We start from the raw sequence: 20113 nt of genomic DNA, 5'->3' as shown, positions 1-20113 counted from the left end.
AGAAACACGTTTCACGTCATCCTTATGTCACAGCTCCTAGTCAAACATTTTAAAAGGGGGTTAGCTCAACAATAAAAAATATGAAATCATTTCCATTATTTTTATATAAAACAAAAAATTGCCCACGTCATTGTTGCTCTACTTTGTAACAAACATCCAGTCACAAGAAACCATCTCCTCATACAAACAAAGTTCAAGTATGCATTAACATTAATATTTTAACTCTACGGATTAGTGAAATGTCTCAAAGTGTCTTATTTTCTGTAACAGACTATGAACATACATAAACACTAAACAAAACGATTGTGTGTAATTAATGCTGGATTCACGCCATGTCGCAATTACCCAGTTGACAATGTAACAACTCTAGATCGTTCTGAATGTGTGTTACATTGACACAAGCGACACTAATACTGAATAAAAGTGACTTCACAACTTCACAAAAGACCCTGTGCAGCAACTCGTGTGAACACCAGCATTGGGACTAATGCTACTTCAATGTGTGCTCATCCTTTCAGCAGTGCGGTATGAGACGTGAGATCTTACACTACAGGAAATGGACATGATCTCAATACAGAGACTCTGAGGACGTGTCGGTTAATACAAGTACCATCTGTTGTACATTAAACCTCAGATCAAGGGCGATATATAGCAGTGAACATTCAAGTCAAAGTGCTTCTGTTTCAGCTCCCTTCATCAATAACACACACATCAGCTCAACTCTACACACCGCACTGATTCAGATGAATAGCAGCTAATAAGAAACTTACTACACAGTACACTAGTCAAATCCGTCGCTCTGTTCCCTAAACCTACTAAGCTGCTTTGCAGTCTACTCTTACTAGTAAGCTTCAAATACAACATCCTCACAGTCATGGAACCTCATAAGTGACTGATTTGACTTTTGATTTATTATGTTTGAGAGCAGCATCATTTGCGGAGTACCTTTCGTATTAACGACACGTCTACTATGTCTCGATATTCTGTATATTAGGGCTGGGTATTGACAGATTCCACGAAGATTTGATTAAATTCTATATTGATTCGTTTGTATAAAAATACATTCCTTTTCTCAAAGAATTCCATATTCAATTGCTGTTTATTTTGAGGTATAATGATAAATGATATAGGCCTAAGACAGTTATTAGATCAATGTTTAATTAGAGGCTACTGTAAGTTGCTCTGTGAACGGTAGATTTCAAGACTCACACCTGAAAGTAAATGTGTTGTCAATCCCAAAAATTGACAGTGGCCCTGTTGACACCTGGTATTAAGATGCGTTTCGGTCGATCGGATCACAAGTGGACGACACTAAGGTGTAAACGGGTCTAAAGTGCTTTGAGCTTGACCACTTTCCACCGCTTCCAGAGGGAGTTGAAAACACATTCGACCGGATTGCTTTAGTAGTGTGAACGCTCATGTGGTCGAATGTGTTCAAACAGCCACAAAAGACCGTCTACTCTCCACATACTGACCTAATGAGTAACATTATGAGACGAGCTCTAGCCAGACGGGATTCAAACTGTCGGCTGAAGACCCAAGTTTGGTTTAAAGATGAAAAATGTACCAAGCACAATGTTCTCTCACCATTCCTGATTTCTAACACACACTCACAGCGTTCGGCGTGGTCTTGGTTGAAAGTGGACAAAAGAGACGGATTAAAACACCAGGTGTAAACGGGAATGTGTCCCCCTCGAACACTTGTGATCTGATCGACCAAAACGCATCTTAACACCAGGTGTAAACAGCATCAAATTGAAAACGAAGACAGATTTAAATTTTCGATAATCTATGTATGCTCACACTAGGTTTGGGAACAGAGCTTGTGTCTACCAGCACTACACAGCCTTGGTACCAAACAACACTCGGACGTGTCTATAAAATCTAAAAGCTTTACATAGTCCAGTCATGAAATCAAAAATGACTAATGTGCAAGAAGCATGCTGACCAGAAGTGAAGAGATGATCTATTGTGCGGTAAACAGGGTCTGCGGCAGCGAAAGAGCTTCACTTCAGTCCTCCTCCAACTGGAAACTTGGAGAGCCGATGTAGTTCAGTCACAAAGAGAGAAAGTCACTGTACAGGAAGACTGGGTGGAGGACGCCCACAGAGACTGAAGAGAGGAGATGGCGTCTGGACTCAGATGTTAGAGAAAGGGATGGATGAGAACTTTGAGTCAGAAAAGGCGAAGGTCTTGTTCTTCTGGTTTATCTACAAGACATGTTAGCTTGTGCCTCATTTGGATTGAAGTCTGGTTTCTTTCCCTTTGTACATCATAAGGTGAATGAGGGGTTGTGTTTCCTGACTTCCTGTAGCAGGCGCTCTCGGTCCGACAGAGCTTTCTCGAGAGCCGACTGGACGTCAGTGAGTTTGGACTCCAGAGACTGAACCAACAGAGAAACACGTACATATTACATCCATCCTGAACTAAATATTAAATAACAAATGATATCAGTTATGATCAGTTGAAGCACACAAACATACTAAAAAGAGACTATTTTAGAGAGAAGTTGAACTTGCAACAATACACCTTCATCCATGAATAATAAAAGACGTTTAGACTTCAAAAAGGTAATTAAGATATCGAATGCCACGGTTGATGTTCGAGAGTCTTCTCTTGTTCTCGAAAGGAATCATAGCCAAGCACTGGAAAATTACAATCACTCTATCGCTCTGAATTTGGATTTTGATTCCTCCGAAAAAGAACTCAATATTTGCACTCAAAATTATGAAAGTCCATTTTTGCCAGATTAGAAGAAAAAAATTCATGCTTTGGTAAAAAGTCATAATTACAACATAAAAAGTCGAAATTGAGATACTAAGTCATAATTCTGACATTCAGTAAAAAAAAAAAAGACTTTTCTGACAAAAAGTTGAAATTCACAAAAATAATTATGATATAATTATCAGGCAAGTCAATTATGACAAGGTTGATACGAGTCAAAATTAAGAGATAGTATGAATTTCTTTTTAGACCATGTCAAAATCTCATATTTATGCCTTAGTATCCCATAATTTTCACTTTTGTATGACTCACCTAATTTTTTAACGTTTTATCTCAATATATCATTTTTATATGACAATATAAAAGAAGAATTTTTTCTTACATGGCAGAAATGGGCTTCCATACAAAACTCATTCGCACTGTTTATTTCAAATATGGTGCATCAAGATGCATTACGTTAGATTTGATGCCCTTGATTTGTCCATGTCCAGCCTTACGCATCTTGACATGCCATATCTGAATTGAATGTAAGCACAAATGAGATTTGAAAACTACAATGAAAAGGGATATGTTCTAATAGGCCAAATATGGTAAATACAATGTCTCACTGCATTTAATCTCCTAATATACCACACCTTGCTCATCTCCTCAGCTCTGAAGCAGGATTGGTCAGCTCTCTCTTGGTCCACTTCTGTCTCAATCCCTGATTGGCTCTGCGCAGCTGATGCGTGAGAGAGAAACAGAGGCGGCAAACGTTAGTTCAACATCTGAGCAGCTGCAGTAACCCAAACCCGAAGGACTCACATCTCAAGCGGAGGATGCCGTCATCCAAACGCTCCAGCACAATGCCGTCCAGAGAGAAGAGCACAGGAACTGGTTGAGGAGCAGTCGGGAAGACTGGAGGATTATCATCCTGACAGAAAGAGAGAGAAACCAGAGAACATTTAGTCAGTTGGGGTTTTGGAGTAAGTTGATATACTATGATAGAGCAAATAATAAAATTAAACTAATATTGCAGTGTTTATTATTATAAACGGTTTATCCATGGACATCTTTTTTTCAGTTTATGCCTTCGTCATGTCTAACTGTCACGAGGGCGGGGCGACCTGTCACTCACACGAGATCCACCAATAGCAAACCACGACTATCCAATCAATTCCCCTTGAACAAAATCAAGCTCCGCCCCACATTTGTTCTTGTTCGAGAAGCCATTTCACTCGCATATACGTCACAATAGGAAAGAAAACACTTTCGCAACTTCTGTTTCATGTTTCACTTTAAACCAGCACAATTTAGGAGAATATGTTTAAAGTCCCCCTGTGATTTATTTGTCCATGTCGTGTTTTAATATGCTTTAAGACAAAATGGGCTAATTAGCATATTCATAGATCCGCGTATACTAAATGAGGCAAGGGTGTAGAGTTAAATTTTTCACAGGAAACAACGATTAAATATGTCATTTTGGTGATCAAAAGGGATACAATTACAGGGGGACTCTAAGAGATGCTGGAAAAAGAGACCAGAAAACATACAATGTCCTTCATTACCTTTGTCCTGTCTTATTACATAAGACGTTGTAGCTTGTAAAGTAAACAACTAAGCACATAACAGATCATCTATAAGGTTATCCCTAGTCTTCCATTAGCTGGAAATGATGAGAGATGTGGCCATTATTTGACCCTCATTCTGACCTTTAGTGTAATGGCAGTGTCCCGTAACCACAGTCTCATTGGCTGGGGGTCTGCGCTGAGCTCGTCCTCCAGGAAGGGTCCCAGTGTGTTTAAGGTAGAAGCCAGGAGCTCTGCCCTGCACCCTGTCAAGCACATCTCCATGAACCCCACGCTCTCGGAGAGAGGAGAGTGTCTGGCGGCCCGCGGGCCCATCTCTAGCCTGAGGGCCGCTGCGGGGGGGCGGGAGGGAGGGCGGGGGCCCGGAGACAGAGGAGAGGAAGCAGCAGCTGTGGCGACAGAGAGAGAGTGAAGATGTTCTGAGAGGATGTCGTGGTAAATCTGAGTATCACACTGCGTGTATATCTGCAAAGACATGATGTTCACAGCAGATTGAGAATCAGTTACCATAGAAATAAAGAGCGAGAGAGGCAGTTATTAGGGGTTGTTGCCAAGATAAATATACGGTACCCTGTGTGTTGTGAATAATTAGTGGTTTGGAATACAGACTTCATAACCAGGGAGTGAAAAGAGACGTACTATGAGTAGCATGGGTGTATCACCTGATCTGTGCCTAAACAACACATTTGCGAACAGGGATCGCTTTTCTGAACAGGGTGATCTTATGAAGCAGACGTGTCCAACATACTCTAATGGCAATTCAGAACAATTTTTCATTTTGGTTTATTAGTGGCTTCATTTAGTTTAACTCATTCATATGTGTCCGTACGATCTGCTTACATCCCACTGATGATTAGATTTAGGTGTGGACCTTCAAGCTTACTTTTTTCAAAAAAGTTTAAGTTTCTGTACAAATCACATCACACAAAATTGCCACCTCGTAAAACAGTTACGTTTTCTCATGAGATCAGGTTGGATGGGCCTGTAAACGCTCCCACAGAAACTGAAAGCGTCTTTTGTTTGTCCATTTCACATACAGTATATCATAACCGCAATCGCATGTACATTTGTCGACTTCTGAAAAGCTGAATTAGCACAAGGGCATTCAAACACCGAGGGTCAATCGTGGCGCTCGTAGTGAAAGTGATCACCAATGGAATACTGGAAACGTTTGGGCGGGCGATAAATGCAAACTCAGAGTTACCTTAAGTTAATGTAAAAAGGCGAGACAAAAAAAAAAACACTGTCAAAAAGAATGGAGAAGGATGTGTGGGTTATGCCTTGAAGTGTAAACACAGCCTTAATGACATCCTGACAATTCTTCTGCAATCACAATTATGGACACATTTAGCATCCTAACCCTGCATCAGTGTCAGTCCCACCAGCAGGTCTGTGAGTTTGTGGTTGCCTTGTTGTTTAGGCACAAGCTCCTGGGCTTCCAGCGCCACCACGATATCTTCACCGCGCATCTCCGTCAGGCACTCCATTCGACTCAGACACACAACTAACACAGACACCTGAAATAAAAGCAGAGCGTTCAGCAAAGATCAGTCATGCAACCAACTAAGAGTAAGGGAAGAAAAGACTATCGCAACTTCTGTTTTATGCCGACTTTAAACCAGCACAATTTAGTAGAATAAGTTTAAATATGGTGATAATCCAGCTTTTAATGTTGTTTGTCTATGTGATGTTTTAATATGCTTTAAGGCGAGACACTACAGGTGAATAGGGTAACATTTTTAAATAATAGATATCACCATGAAACTTTCTCAGTTGATTACTTACACAAGTTTTTGAAATTTGTATGTTTAATTATGCAAATTAGGCATTATCTCATTAAAGATGCATAATTTTGCATATATTTTCGGTAGATAGATCTGAAAATATGATAAAGCCAGGTGCAAAATTATTTTTTCAATTTGTTTACACACAAGATGAAAAAATAATTTCAGAGGGATTTCAGGATATATGCTTTCATTACCTAGGAAATCAAAATATACTGTCCATAGCCTTAAAAAGTCAATTCTCGCCATATTTTTTTATTAAAATGTCACATAAATCAGGCCAGGAATGATTTATAAACAAATCCCTCAGAAAATATCTTCAGAATACTGCTAAGTGTATAACTGGAAAGTTTGGTGTACATAGGTGCTACACAGGCTGAGATGTTTCTACTGGAGAATGACAAAAAACTCATTTTGAGAAAACAGCATTTAAAGATTTGTAATGTAAGAATTCATACTTTTTTTTAGTGGAAACAACTATTTACAGACACAATATCTTATCAAATCATTAGCAACAACAATACAAACCACCTAAATCACATTACAACTTATAACACAGCATTTATGGCCTTCAACTGAACAGAAAAAGTGTCAAAAACACACATCTAAATGTCAGAGCACGTCACGTGATGCATCTGAACGAATCACGTTGTCAGAAATTGACATCAGCCAATGAGATTTCGGTTTTAGAGTTAAATGCCCATTGTACTTTCACGATTGGTGGCTGATATATTAGGACGTAGGACGATATATTAGGCCTACGAAGTTATGACGAACTATGTGTGTTTCTCCACTGACCGTTCTGAGTTGTTCAAAGCATTTCTAAGGATGCTGATTGGCCGCTCTCTGACTCTGAGGTAAATATTAAATGATTTATAAAAGTATAAATAAAACATAGTACCTTGCTGTTTTTCAGACTTTTAGTCCGCGAGCACTGCCTTTTCTCAAGGTCTTCCATGCAGTGGACAAGTGGCAGGTGTTTAGGCATCTAGATGTCATTACACTAGATACAACTCACCATATCTTGGGCAATGTCTTCGATGCTCTGGGACAGAGAGCTGCTGAGGTCTGCGGATGACCCACCTTCTGTTCCTGGAGCGGGACTCACACAGCTTCCCGAGAGGACACCTGTACCATTAGGACGCAAAGACTCCACACCAGACTCTGAATCATAACAACACAAATATACATCAATTAAAGACACTGACAGATATAATCGTTATAGCTTTTAAAATACAAGTGCTTCAGTACCAGAGTCCATTAGGATGACAAAGTTTTCACTGATGTCACTGTCAATGGATAAGCCATCGTCCGCCAGACTACCCTCTAAAATGGCACTGTCATAGGAATTCTGGGAAGGCGACTGTTTCATGGAGTGAAGCCGCAGGTTCCCCATGATGGAGGGACTGGAATCCTCTGGCCGTGAGCTTTGCTCCCTACAGGAGCCATATCATGTTAAACACGTTAAAAGGTTAATTCATGGAAAAGTAGAACAATTCTGTCATGATTTACTCGCCCTCATGTCGTTCCAAACCCATAAGACTTTAGTTTATTTTCTAAACACAAACAAATAATTGTTTTAAGATTTATTTTTGGCGTTTTTGCCTTTATTGAGATGGGACAGTACACCGCGCTACATGTCGGAGCGCTGATCACGAGGCTTTTGGCTTCGACAAACAAAGACATTTTAAAAGAAACCTGTGAGATTTCTGTCCCTCCACTGAAAGTCCACACAACCAAATAGAGAGGTTTAATCTGCAGATAATTTAATTTAGGCTTTTATTTAAATATAACATTGAACACCGCACATACTTAATCTCAATCGGACTTTCCTGATGCATGGAACAAACCTCATTGGTTCTTACTTTCAATTAAGCACGTTTGAGCTGCCGTTGTCTGTATTTATATATGTGTTCAAATTATGTGAGTTGATCAATGTTTATGTGTGAATGAAAGCCTAAATTAAACCTGTTCATCATATAAAGCGTAATTCAGGAAACTTGAATCAAACTGTTCGATTCATTTGGATTACTTTTACAATGTCTTTATGAACTTTTTGAAGCATCAAAGTTTTGGTGAAAAGGACTTTCAATGGAGGACAGAAATCCCACCGGTTTCGTAAAATAAAAATAACAAAAAGAGTAAACTTTTCGAAGATGACCGAAAGTCTTATGGATTTGTACCAATATGAGAGTGAGTAAAGATAATATAACTTAATTTTTTGGGTCAACTGACCCTTTTAGACTGATAACATACTAACAATGAGAACATTTACTGTAACAATGCCCGAACACTTTCAAATACAGACCAATGTGTCTTCCTTAAAATATAAGCATTCACTAGAACAGCCACAAACAGCATCAGCTCTTTTCAATTATGTACTGTGTGCACTGTATGTGAGCTCATCTAAAAGATGGCCAGAGAACATATGATACATTGTTTCAAGCTTAATCACAAATTAAATGGCTCCTCAGATGGAATCAACCATGGCCAAGTTATAGAATTTATGGCCCTTACAACTATTTTAATTAGCTATGGAAAGAGTTCATTAGCAGTTGAATGAGATGAAGTGTGAATTGTGTACAGGAAAATTATCAGTATCAGCTGATTATCAGCATCAGTATAATTTGTCTATATCTGCAATCCTAAGATCAAGACCACAACAATGCAAATGGCTCAAATGTCTCACTTGTTTTGAGTGAAGAGTTTAGTCATGCCAGATCCTCGGCTGAGGAGGCTGAAGGCATCTTTCGTCATGGACAGCGCCCCTTTGGTGAGATCTTTAGTGACCCCTCTGGTGGCATTCAGGGCACTGGATAGCTCCCCCTCCAAGCTGAAAGTGGAGCTATGCCGGGACAGTAATGCAGGATTCACTGGAGAAAGCAGAGGAGACATGGCAGGAACAACGGCCTGAGCGTAACCATCCTGCCCTGTTTGTCCATCTATTCCCTCTTCAATGGCTTCGTAAGCCTCCTCTACCGAACCCTCCTGCTCGGCATCATCTTCTTGATCCTCGTTCCCTCGCGTCCCACTGTCCTCCAGCAGGCCAGGCTCACCACCATGGTGCGATGGCGAGAGATCAGAGTCCGTCAAGCTGGGAGTGTCCGTTTCCACTGGGGAATGGGCTTCTCCTGGCTCACACGTTGCAGGAGGAAGAAGTAGAGCAAACTCTATCGCCTCCATCAGGACCGAGACACAAACCGAAGGAGGATCTGAAGGTTTATGTGTGGATTGTCCCAAACCCTGGAAGTCCTTGGTCAAATCTCCAGCAAGTCGGGCAAGGTAGTCCTTCATCCGCAAGAGGGCTACAAATTGGTAGTGGTTGAGCCACATTTTGACAGGAGTGATCGATTGGGCCAAGATATGGATGGAGGCCAAAGGATAGTTGACTAGACCCTCGGTCTGGTCGAATTTATCAGATATGACGTCATTTACATGCTGTGGCGAGTCAAGGAGGGGATGTTTGCTAGAACCGGTGGGGGATTTTGAATCGCCATCTATACTTGAACAATGAGAAACTTTTTTGAAGGCAGAAGGGTGGCACAACCACAAAGACATGGCAAAGGGCTCCACAAAGGGAAGGGCTTTCCCTCTGAGCCCTCGACGAGCACCCTCAAAGCCTAGAGTCACTCGGGACAGACTGACAGACCAGACGTCCTGCGAGCGAGAGGGACGTTTGTGCTCTAACGACAGGGACTCGTTTTCCACAAAGCGTTGAAGGAATGCTGATGGCAGGGGATGTAGGAGGCTCTGATCGCGAGGGAACGGTTGGCAAGCTGTGGGATGGAAGAAAGGACAGGCGGAGAAGCTGCTGTAGGTGCTGTTGAGGTCCGAACGGGAACCGTGAGGAGAGTGACGCGTGTTGCTGAGGACGATTTGAGGAAGACTGATGCTCAATGACTGAGGGCGGTCTGGGTGATCCATAATGGAGGATTCCAGAGGAATGACCAGCTGAAGAAAACAAAATAAGTTTCAGCCAAAACACTTGCAAAATGTTATTAAAATCACAAAGAGGGTAAGGGTGGGTTGCACCGAAAAGGATTGAATTAAGTAAATTTATGTCTAGAATTTGTTGATCTGGGTTTTATTTAAATCGAGTTGTGTTGCACCACTTAAAGGAGAACTCCGGCGCAAAATGAACCTGTGGTCTAATTACACATTGTTACCTAGTCAACCGTTATCTGAGATTTGTTTTCATGATTATCGAATGTAAATAGTTTTATCTCTACAAACAGTTTAGCCTATAAAGCTAGTATAACGCTAGTATATTGGGCATAGATCAATGACAAATAAAAATCGCTGAACGAGCTATAAGATGTGATAAGGTGAGCGCGAACAGCAGGCTTGGATCGGCGTTCGTAGATCGACTGGTAAAGACTGTATTTCAAAGATGGCTTCTGCCTGTATATGCGAAGTTGACTGTATGTTTAAAATATCTTCTTATTAAACTGTCTGGACACTGACAAAGTTCTCAATGCTTCGGTTTGAAGGTAGGGACCCTCATTATGCTACCGTGCTAGTGTGGGGCTATTTTCAGCCTTGTTAGTGGTATTAACAAGCGATTTTTATTTGTCATTACACTATGCCCAATATACTAGCGTTATACTAGCTTTATAGGCTAAACTGTTTGTAGAGATAAAACTATTTACATTCGATAATCATGAAAACAAATCTCAGATAACGGTTGACTAGGTAACAATGTGTAATTAGACCAAAGGTTCATTTTGCGCCGGAGTTCTCCTTTAATTTAAAACACAGAGGATTACAATTCTAACTTGTGATTAAAACCTTCATCTATGATTAATTTTCTCCGTCATAATGGATTCGCCATTCTAATTAAACAGTAACAATGTTAAAGCAACACCAAGGAACTTTTCCTCTGCGGTCGCCCTACAGGTTGGAAGCGGAATTGTCCTCATTAGAACTACAGAAACGTGACCCGATCTGGCAATCTTACATAGCGTGGATATACCAGATAAAGGACCGCAAAGCGGTGGCTTAAGTGCATTTCACCATGTCATGACTTGATGAACCACTGAAACGATTTTGGAAACATTATTTGAAGGTAAAAAAATCCTACTTAGGCCGTGTGTCCACCAAAGCGTTTTAGCCAGCTGAAAACGCTAGACGCTCTGCTGAAAATGCCTAGCTTTGGGCGCTTGAGAGCGTTTTGGCAGCGCAGCGTTTTTTCAGTTGAGACGTTTCGTTGCTATGATACAGAATATCCGCAGCATAGTTTACTTGTAACTGATTTCGCAGATAATTTGTTTCATACTAAAAATTTATTTTTCATCCATTTTGTTCGGTTAGCTCTGCCAGTTGATGTCGTTGTACAGAAATAATGTTGTGACAGTTGGTCGGTGTGGTATTAGTCCCGCCCCTCCTCCACTGTGATTGGACGGCTGGGTAAAAAGTGACAGTGATGAGCGCTGCATTTACCCAAAGTTGAACATTTTTCAACTCTCGGCGACCAGTAAAAAGCGCCGAGCTCTCAGCGCTTCAGCGTGAAAAAAACGTCCAGCGCCTCGTTGTGCTCATGGCGTTCTAAAATCGCGGCGCTCCCATTGAAAACAATTGAAAATATACGCCAGGCGTGTGGAAAAACGCTTTGGTGAACACACGGCCTTAGTGTTGCTTTAATATTTCATTTCCTTTTTTTTTGACCACCAGAAACTCTCTCTCTCTGACATTAGTAGCTCTTGCTGATGAACGAATTAAACTTGTCAACTGTCTTTATAAACTGCTATGTAGAAAGACTGTTAAATAAAGGTCTGATCAAGTAGCATAGGAAGAGAGTGAACCGACTCCAGGCTACGGAGATGTGCTTCCCCTTTAAAAACATTTAAACAGTTAAAATAGTTTTAAGTTATGTCTCACCGCACAACATATACATCCCATACATGAGGAAAAATGTATTCTTGGTCAAAACCACCTATCGTGCAGGCGTGAATTAGCAGAAGGCAATCAATCGTTTCGCCTTCATTGTGAAAGTGCCGTTCGTCGGCGATTTGCTTAGCTTTATTGCGTTGTGCTCAGGGTGAAAGGGCATTTAATCTAGATTTAAGCTTAATACCTTATTGGTGCAACCCACTCTTAGATTGGGATTTAAAGTCCCCCTGCAGTCAACAATTTCACCCCTAAAACTCATCTTTGATAATCACTACATATGTAAATGTTTTTTCCTGTGAAAATAATTTCTTCATAACTTAAAATAGCTTGAATGTAACTCTACACCCTTACTTCATTAAGTATATGCGCAGAACTATGCTAATTGGTCCCCACCTCCACTCACTCACACCAGTTCGGACTACCTGATCCCCTCTGTCAACTGTAGTAAACGCTGCACAATGGCAAGTGGAAATATCAGTTTAATTCAGCCATATTATGTTCGAACCAAAAACTGATTCAGAAGAAGAAGAGTGAATTATACAGGCCGGTTCTGCGGGGGTGCGAGAAGGTGCCAAGCACCCTCAAACGAAAGCAAGAGCACCCTCAGTTGATACTATACTAATATAATATTGACTAAACGGATTTGGTAAACGCCCCCAGTGCATATTTGTGTTTGCGCTCAGGAGAACATCAAACGTTTTTATTTACAACGTGTTTTTGCAGCGTTGAGAAATGTAGCCAATCACAAACATGTTTGTTGATCTCTTGAATGCAGAAGCCAATCAGGTGTTTAAGCTCTATAGACCTTATGTAACCCCGCCCCTTTTCAGCGCTGCACTCGTAATGTTCGTTCTAGTGGTTTTTATTTCCACAGCATGAAGGTAAGATCTTATGGATTTATGAATGAACCGCTCGTTTTAAAATCTTTAAGGTCTACTGACATTTTTGTTATGACATCCACTTCAAACATTACAATGCCCATGATAAATTTCATTACCTCTACAATAAGCAAATCACCTTCCCTAGCTAATTACTCTTTGACAGTGGTGCCATAGAAAAGTACAGAGCTAACGCAAAAATCGGAAGTTCAAACACAAAATTCGAAAGATGTCTGCGCTCATAAGGTCTATATAATTGGAGGGGATCACAACCAGTGGTGGAAAGAGTAATAAAATATTCTACTCAAGTAAAAGTACTACTACTTCAATGAAATTTTACTTAAGTACAAGTAAAAGTACTGGTCTAAAAATCTACTCAAGTAAAAGTAAAATGTAGCCCATTTAAAATTTACTCAGAGTAAAAGTTACTGAGTTACTTTTTTAACAGCGGGGGTGGGGTGGGGGACTCTCCCGTGTAGGCTTGTAGGAGATTTTCACAGTATGATAATGTCTCAGAAAATATCACGGTTTACAGTATTAATGAATTATTAAATAAACTGAATTATTAAATTATGGTTATTATTATTATTATCATCAGTTAAAATGACAGTTAAATTAATGAAAACAGGGGTTTTTTTTGGTTGAAAAAATGCTTTTTCTATAACAAACTTGAAACCATTTGTTTGTTTTGTTTATTAAAATTTCAATAAAACATGTCTAATCAATTAAATTCAATTATTGATAATGAATTAGATTAACAACTTATTTTTTAACATTAATAATTTATTAAAATGTTTAAGAATTATATAATCCTATGAAATGTATTTTATTCAGAAAATTAATGTTTCTTTTAACGATTTAATCCAAATATATTATCAAAAACGGTGGTAATCAAATGTAAATTTAAACTTGTGTCCTTTTATTTTTTGGAGAAGCGCTGCAAAAACAGATTTACTAAATGAAACCATGGACAAAAAAATATATCCCTTTAAATAATGTTTAAATAAAATGTATTATTATTGTTGTTATTATTATTATTTTGAGAAGTACGTTCTATTGTAGCTATGCCTACAATAGTAATATATTTCGGTTAGAATTTCTCCTAGTAAAACGTACTTTTATTTTGACATGTTGTAGTGAAGACCTGTTTCAAAGTTTATTTGACAATGGTTTTTCTCAATTATGAAAATGCTCATTAGGCGTTCTCTCAGAGCAGCTCTGGAAATGTTCATGAATTCATATCCTCAAATGGTTTGTGAGACGCTGAAAACACCATGAACGTTACGCGTACTTGAGTATGTAGTAGACAAAGCGGCGCAGCTCAGCAGAACAAATAGGTTATATATTTACATGCAGTATTTTTGTGCTTAACTATTCACAGACCATGTCGCGATTGGATTTATTGCACAGTTCTACTTTCCATGTATTCATCCATCCATTATTTTGCGTGTTTTACGTGACATCTGCGTTGTAAATTCCATTTTCATGACTGGATTCCGGGATTCCCTCTGCATCACGTAAGTCATTCGGCCTTAAGTTATACTAATCGGGACATAGCCTAAGTTACCTTTATCTGCAGGAGGGATGGTGTCCTATGTATCCTCCTTTTGTAGCCACTTTGCGTCCACATTTTTTGCAAATTGGATATCTATCCTCGAGGACAACCACGCGTTTTTTCTACAAAGTATTTCCATACTGGCCATAATTCGCTTCACAAGAATTCGAGGGCGCTTCACTTTCAGCTTTCAGCTCAGCTGGGTCTGCGTCACCTTTCTTGCGCGTTTGTTCTCCCGCCCTTCAACCAATGCAGTTGTTTCCGGAGAGTGATTTTTTTTTCTCCCTTGTATAATTATTTTTTACTCAGTAACGGATATGATTTCAAATGTAGCGAAGTACAATACTTCAGACAAAACGTACTTAAGTAAAAGTAAAAGTACAGATTTGAAAAACTACTTAAAAAAGTAGAAGTACACAAAAAACCGACTCAATTACGTAACGCGAGTAATTGTAATTCGTTACTTTCCACCTCTGATCACAACTATAAACCATTCAGGTGTAAATGACACCAGATGATCAAATGTCTAGCACCACAAGCTTCTTTACAAGATCCATACATGACATTCCTTTCAAAGCCTGTCAGATTTCGTGGTTTACCTTCAGCTGTGTTGCATCCAGGCGGATATCGATGTGTTCATCTGTCTTGCTGCTGTCCTGGAGGTGGTAAAAGGCTTTGACCTGATCTAGGGTCCTGTGTAGACCCCGTGAAAACAGAGTCATCCACAAGATGCTTGGAGCATCCAGACACAGCTGCAGACCATTCAGCTGGGCATAAAGATTAGAGCAGGGCACTAAAGAGAGAGAATGGGACAATGGGTGGAAAACAAAAATGATAACTCTTTCCAAGCAGGACAGATCAAACTTCATTCTGGATGTGACTTTGTAAATATAAATGACATGCATCCGATGGATTTTGCAGAAAATCCGACCCGGAGACTTATAGAAATAGCAATACTGGCCTTCAGAGGTAATAGCAAAACCCGACAAGTGGATCATTGTAATGTGTGATTACAACCCCTTCACACACAGGCAATAAAAAAGGATTCATTTTAGAAGAAAAGTTACATTTAGCACCTTTAACAATAGTGATCAATGAATGTGAAAAATCCTACCTAAGACACCAGGAAGTCCAGGCTTATCAGGGAAGTAGTATTCAGTGAACTGAAGGTGAATTGCAGGAGTGTTTTCTGGGAGATGAAGGGATTTGCGGTTGCAGGAGAGGAGAGACTGCGTTCTCTTGCTGTGACGGCCCCCGGTGGACACCTAAACAAACAGATGTGTTTTACTAACAAACATACACATTCTGTGGACTTCAGCTTCCTGGCTTTCCCACATAATCTTTCCTTTTGCAATTTCATTTTCATGTTGTGCTCACCAAGGGTGCATTTATTTGACCAAAATGTGAAATATTATTACAATTTAAAATAACTCTTTTCTATTTGAAATTTTCAGCATCATAACTATAGGATTCAGTGTCACATGATCCTTCAGAAATCATTCTAATATGAGGATTTGCTGCTCAAGAAACATTTCTTATTACTATCAATGTTGAAAACAGTTGAGCTGCTTCATGGAAATTGTGATATATATATATATATTTTTTTTTTTTCAGGATTCTTTTTGATGAATGGAAATGTCAAAATAACAGCATTTATTTGAAAAAATATATATATTTTTAAGTCTTCACTGTCACTTTTGATCACTTGAATGTGTCCTTGCTGAATTAAAGTATTAATTTTTCAAACTGGAAAAAAAAGAAAGAATCTTAAATACCTCAAACCTTTGACCGATAGTGTAACTTAGGTTTGTTTGTGCCAGAAAATTTAGCAATGGCAATTTCAGTTCCAAAAGCGAGCTGTTGAATAACTTTATACTTAGTGAGCGCTAAATGCATACATGTAACATTTATCTAGTGCTGTTATATTCCCACATTGTATCTGTTTATTCACCCTTGATAACTCAACTTTGAGTTATAGCTTTAACAGTAAACACTTCGGTCTCTTTTGAGCTACTGAGACAACTGTGAACACAAGAAAACATGCATTATATCATAACTGACAGCACTGATGACATGTAAAAGCCCTAAGGATGCATCATGTTAAAAATTAAAGTCTCACATGGTCTTGTTGAGGCTATTGTTCTTTACTCTCATTTAACAAATACCATGTAATCTCAATGAAAATTTTCAAATACATTTTTTGTACTTGAACTTCCCAGTTCTGTGCTCAATTTGATATGAGCGTAGTTAACCAAACCATAACATCGGCAACATATCACAGGCTGCTTTCTCCTTGTGATGAAAAAGGGATGACATAAGCAGGTTTCTTTTGCAAGACGAGACTAATTTAGATCAAACTGACTTGTGTGTCACATAAAAAGTATGAGTAAACAAGCTTGTGGTAAGGAAAAGCAATAACAAAATGCATACTTCCTCTTTTAGCAGTCTCAGTGTAAGTCTATGCATAATAGAACAAAAGTACCCATAATTACAGGCTTTTATAATAAACGGTTTGCTGTAATATGCTTAGACATCTACAGTGTTGTTCAAGTCACACATTATCCACATCTGAGATTTAAAATCTAATTTAAACCTGGCAATTCAATTGTATATTTGTAAATATAACTTTAAAGTGCCCCTATTATGCCTTTTCAAATATTGCTTTCATGTAGTGTGTAATATAGCTGTTTGTGAATGTAAAAGGTCTGCAAAGATTTAAACATCAAAGTCCACAACAAATAAAGTTATTGTCTCCTAAAAGAAAGAATCGATTCGGAACTGCTGAAACGAGTCGTCAGTAATTCCAGTCTTGCTTCTTGCTAAAACCTACGTAGGGTTGTAACACATTTGCATAATGCCAGCCCACTTTGATACACTTTAAAGGATGAGAACACGGGCTGGAATTGATATGGTAAAACCGGTGCCATCATTACGGTTCGTATCATTGACTACGTTTACATGCAGCCAAATTTCGGGTTAAGGTCGGGTTAAGGTCCCTATTCGGGTTTCTGAAACATTAGGGATAACCCGTTTACATGCGTGAGCAGAGAGAGTTACTCCTGTATACATGGAATTGCAATATCCCGATGTAAACGCGACGCGCGGTTAGCGTCTGGACGTACGGACAACCTTAAGACGCAATATGCGTCATTTACGATTCTTCTTCCTGTATCCAAAGACAACAACAACAGCAGCACGCGGATAATGAATAGTTTGGGGCACATAGCGATCGCCTTTGTTTGCGCTTTGGTGCTGGTAACGTTACTGACCTCGCTCCAAAAGTATGCTGTGCTGCGTCTCGCCATGTTTACTTCCGGTACACTGCACGCGGGTTTTTGTATGCGCCGAGAAGTTTCTCTACTCAAAAGACCAAGATTCCTTGCGAATAGAACATGCGCAGAACACACATCACTATGGGGATATGCCGATGCGCGTTTACATGACCAAAAATTCGGGTTAGAAAAGGGGTACCCCAGGTATAATATCCCGGTTTTTAAAATCCGGGATATGAGCATATTCAGGTTTTTGCCGGTGTTTACATGGCCGTTCGCGACCGGGTTATTGCTAATATCCCGGTTTTAAACGGGTTATTGGCTGCATGTAAACGTAGTCACTGTGTATGAAGTGCTGCGGAAGAGCTGAAATTCAGATTTGGTAATGGGCGTTTGGTTTCCAACACATGCTGTAAGCGGAAGACCAATCACAAACAGACTGGGCCATCTGACCAATCAGAGCAGAGCAGAGCAATCACAACAGACTGGGCCATCTGACCAATCAGAGCAGAGTAGACCAATCACAACAGACTGGAGCATCTGACCAATCAGAGCAGAGCAGAGCAGAGCAATCACAACAGACTGGGCCATCTGACCAATCAGAGCAGAGCAGAGCAATCACAACAGACTGGGCCATCTGACCAATCAGAGCAGAGTAGACCAATCACAACAGACTGGAGCATCAGACCAATCAGAGTAGAGTAGGTTTTCGGAAAGGAGGGGTTTAGAGAGAGCGAATTCTTTATCAAACCGTTTCAGACACTGTGAGAAAAGAGGTGATGTTGCAACGAGAAAATGGATTTATTAAAATGGAGAAGTTTTATGAGAATATTGACTTTTGATCTGCATTGCATATAAGCATATAAAGGCTGTCACTGTCAACCGTGTGTCTCAATAACCTTTTTGTATGTTTGTGCAGTAGATGTCTCGAACCTGATGGATGTCCAGATCGTCCACGCGGATCACCATACAGCTGGAGCGAAGCTTCTTCAGTGCGGTTCCTGAGGACGGGGCGGCTGCTGATGTCCGGCGCGAGGTCGGAGTCCGCTCAGGACTGAAATTAGACAGTGATTCCCCGTCTGCTAAAAACAAAACAAGACCAATTCAAATTCAAATCATGAAATTAACAAGAGAACTTCTCAAAATGAAAACAAAACACGTTCATGACAAATACATACATTTGTTGAGGAACCGGTGCATCACTTCAAATAAGTTTTAGTGTTTAGACTACAAAATGATAAGAACTGAACCTCTTGAGAGAGAAAGCTCTGAGGTGACATCAGCAGAAAAGGAATGAGTTGTTATGAGAAAGTTTACCCTTGACTTTTTTGGCCGGAGAGTGTTTAGCAGACACATTTGGTTCTGTGTGAGGCCCAGGGATGCCCAGATCCTCCACGCTCCTCTGAAACTCCTGCAGCAGTTTGGCGGCCCACTGAGCACGAGACTCCATCGCCCCGCAGTGACGCTCCCAGTGCCGGCAGCCCTCACCTGTCCCGCACACAGCACATGTCACTGAACAGCTGGCTTCACTCAACTACACATCTGCCAGTTACCCTGCAGTCAACCAAAACAGTGACAACCTAAACAAGCTCAGAGCAACATTACCGTTCAAAAGTGTGGGGACAATACGTTTTTAGTTTTTTTTTCAAATAGAAATGAATACTTGTATTCAACAAGGATGCATTAAATTGATCAAAAGTGACAGTAAAGACATTTATAATGTTAACAAAGAATTATATTTCAAATGAATGTTCTTTAATAGCACGTTAAACTTCAAATGCATGAAGGTTTTGCCAATCATTAATATTCGGGTTTTTAGCGACCCGGATCTAGTATATTTAACATGGATGGCTCTCTTACTGCTGCAATAGTATAAAACTCTCCTGATATTAGAGTAACAATTATTAAAGAATAGAATTCGAAAGGGTTTAATTAGAGCGTATGCTTTTTACTGTCATCACTAGCTGGGTCTCCATCCAAACGTGAAGCGAATCAAAGGTCGCAAAAAAATAATAATTTGAGCGGATGACGGTGGTATTGGTAAACTAGTAACCAACTGTAAATAAAACACCATCAGCGGAAACAGCCAATCAGTCAAGTGGGGGACTGTTGCTTATCCAGCAAATGCATTTCCATCGAGTCAAAAACCACCTCAACCGATGTAAAGTCTTTTTTGTGAAATTTGATTTTTTTTTGTTGAAATTTGCAGTTTCCATTTTCGTTTCTGATGTGATACTTCAACATGTGCAGAAAAACAGGGTGATGGAAACATAGCTACTGTCATCATCAGAGCTTATTTCCTTTGTATATTCAGTGTCAGACTCATTTTCGCGATGTCAACCATATTCTCAAAACTATCATTTTCCAAGTCTTCATAATCAATATTTTGATCGCTGACAGCTTCTTCACCAGACCACTGAGCCAATTCATTTCGTTTTGCTGA

At 39.7% G+C, this 20113-nt stretch overlaps 1 protein-coding gene across 2 annotated transcripts in view; it reads right to left on the bottom strand.

The window, feature by feature from the left end:
• Positions 1-847: 847 nt before the first annotated feature.
• bltp3a (bridge-like lipid transfer protein family member 3A) overlaps positions 848-20113 on the bottom strand; it is a 54452-nt gene continuing 35186 nt past the window's right edge. The window contains exons 10-21 of one of the 2 annotated variants that reach the window (XM_056249767.1): positions 18988-19158; positions 18604-18752; positions 15513-15663; positions 14998-15191; positions 8766-10027; positions 7328-7512; positions 7095-7240; positions 5653-5809; positions 4416-4681; positions 3529-3637; positions 3360-3445; positions 848-2383 (exon numbers count right to left, since the gene is read on the bottom strand). In XM_056249767.1, the coding sequence (XP_056105742.1) occupies positions 2273-2383; positions 3360-3445; positions 3529-3637; positions 4416-4681; positions 5653-5809; positions 7095-7240; positions 7328-7512; positions 8766-10027; positions 14998-15191; positions 15513-15663; positions 18604-18752; positions 18988-19158 (2987 nt within the window). In that variant the 3' untranslated portion in view covers positions 848-2272. The remainder of the gene's footprint in view (positions 2384-3359; positions 3446-3528; positions 3638-4415; positions 4682-5652; positions 5810-7094; positions 7241-7327; positions 7513-8765; positions 10028-14997; positions 15192-15512; positions 15664-18603; positions 18753-18987; positions 19159-20113) is intronic. The other variant, XM_056249768.1, reaches the window with a different exon arrangement.

This window comes from Rhinichthys klamathensis, unplaced genomic scaffold, assembly GCF_029890125.1.
Source record: "Rhinichthys klamathensis goyatoka isolate OS25496 unplaced genomic scaffold, OSU_Roscu_1.1 h1tg000062l_1, whole genome shotgun sequence".
In the NCBI taxonomy this organism is placed as follows: Eukaryota; Metazoa; Chordata; class Actinopteri; order Cypriniformes; family Leuciscidae; genus Rhinichthys; species Rhinichthys klamathensis.
Note: the sequence above shows the minus strand (reverse complement) of the source record. Positions and strands in the feature narration are given on the sequence as shown.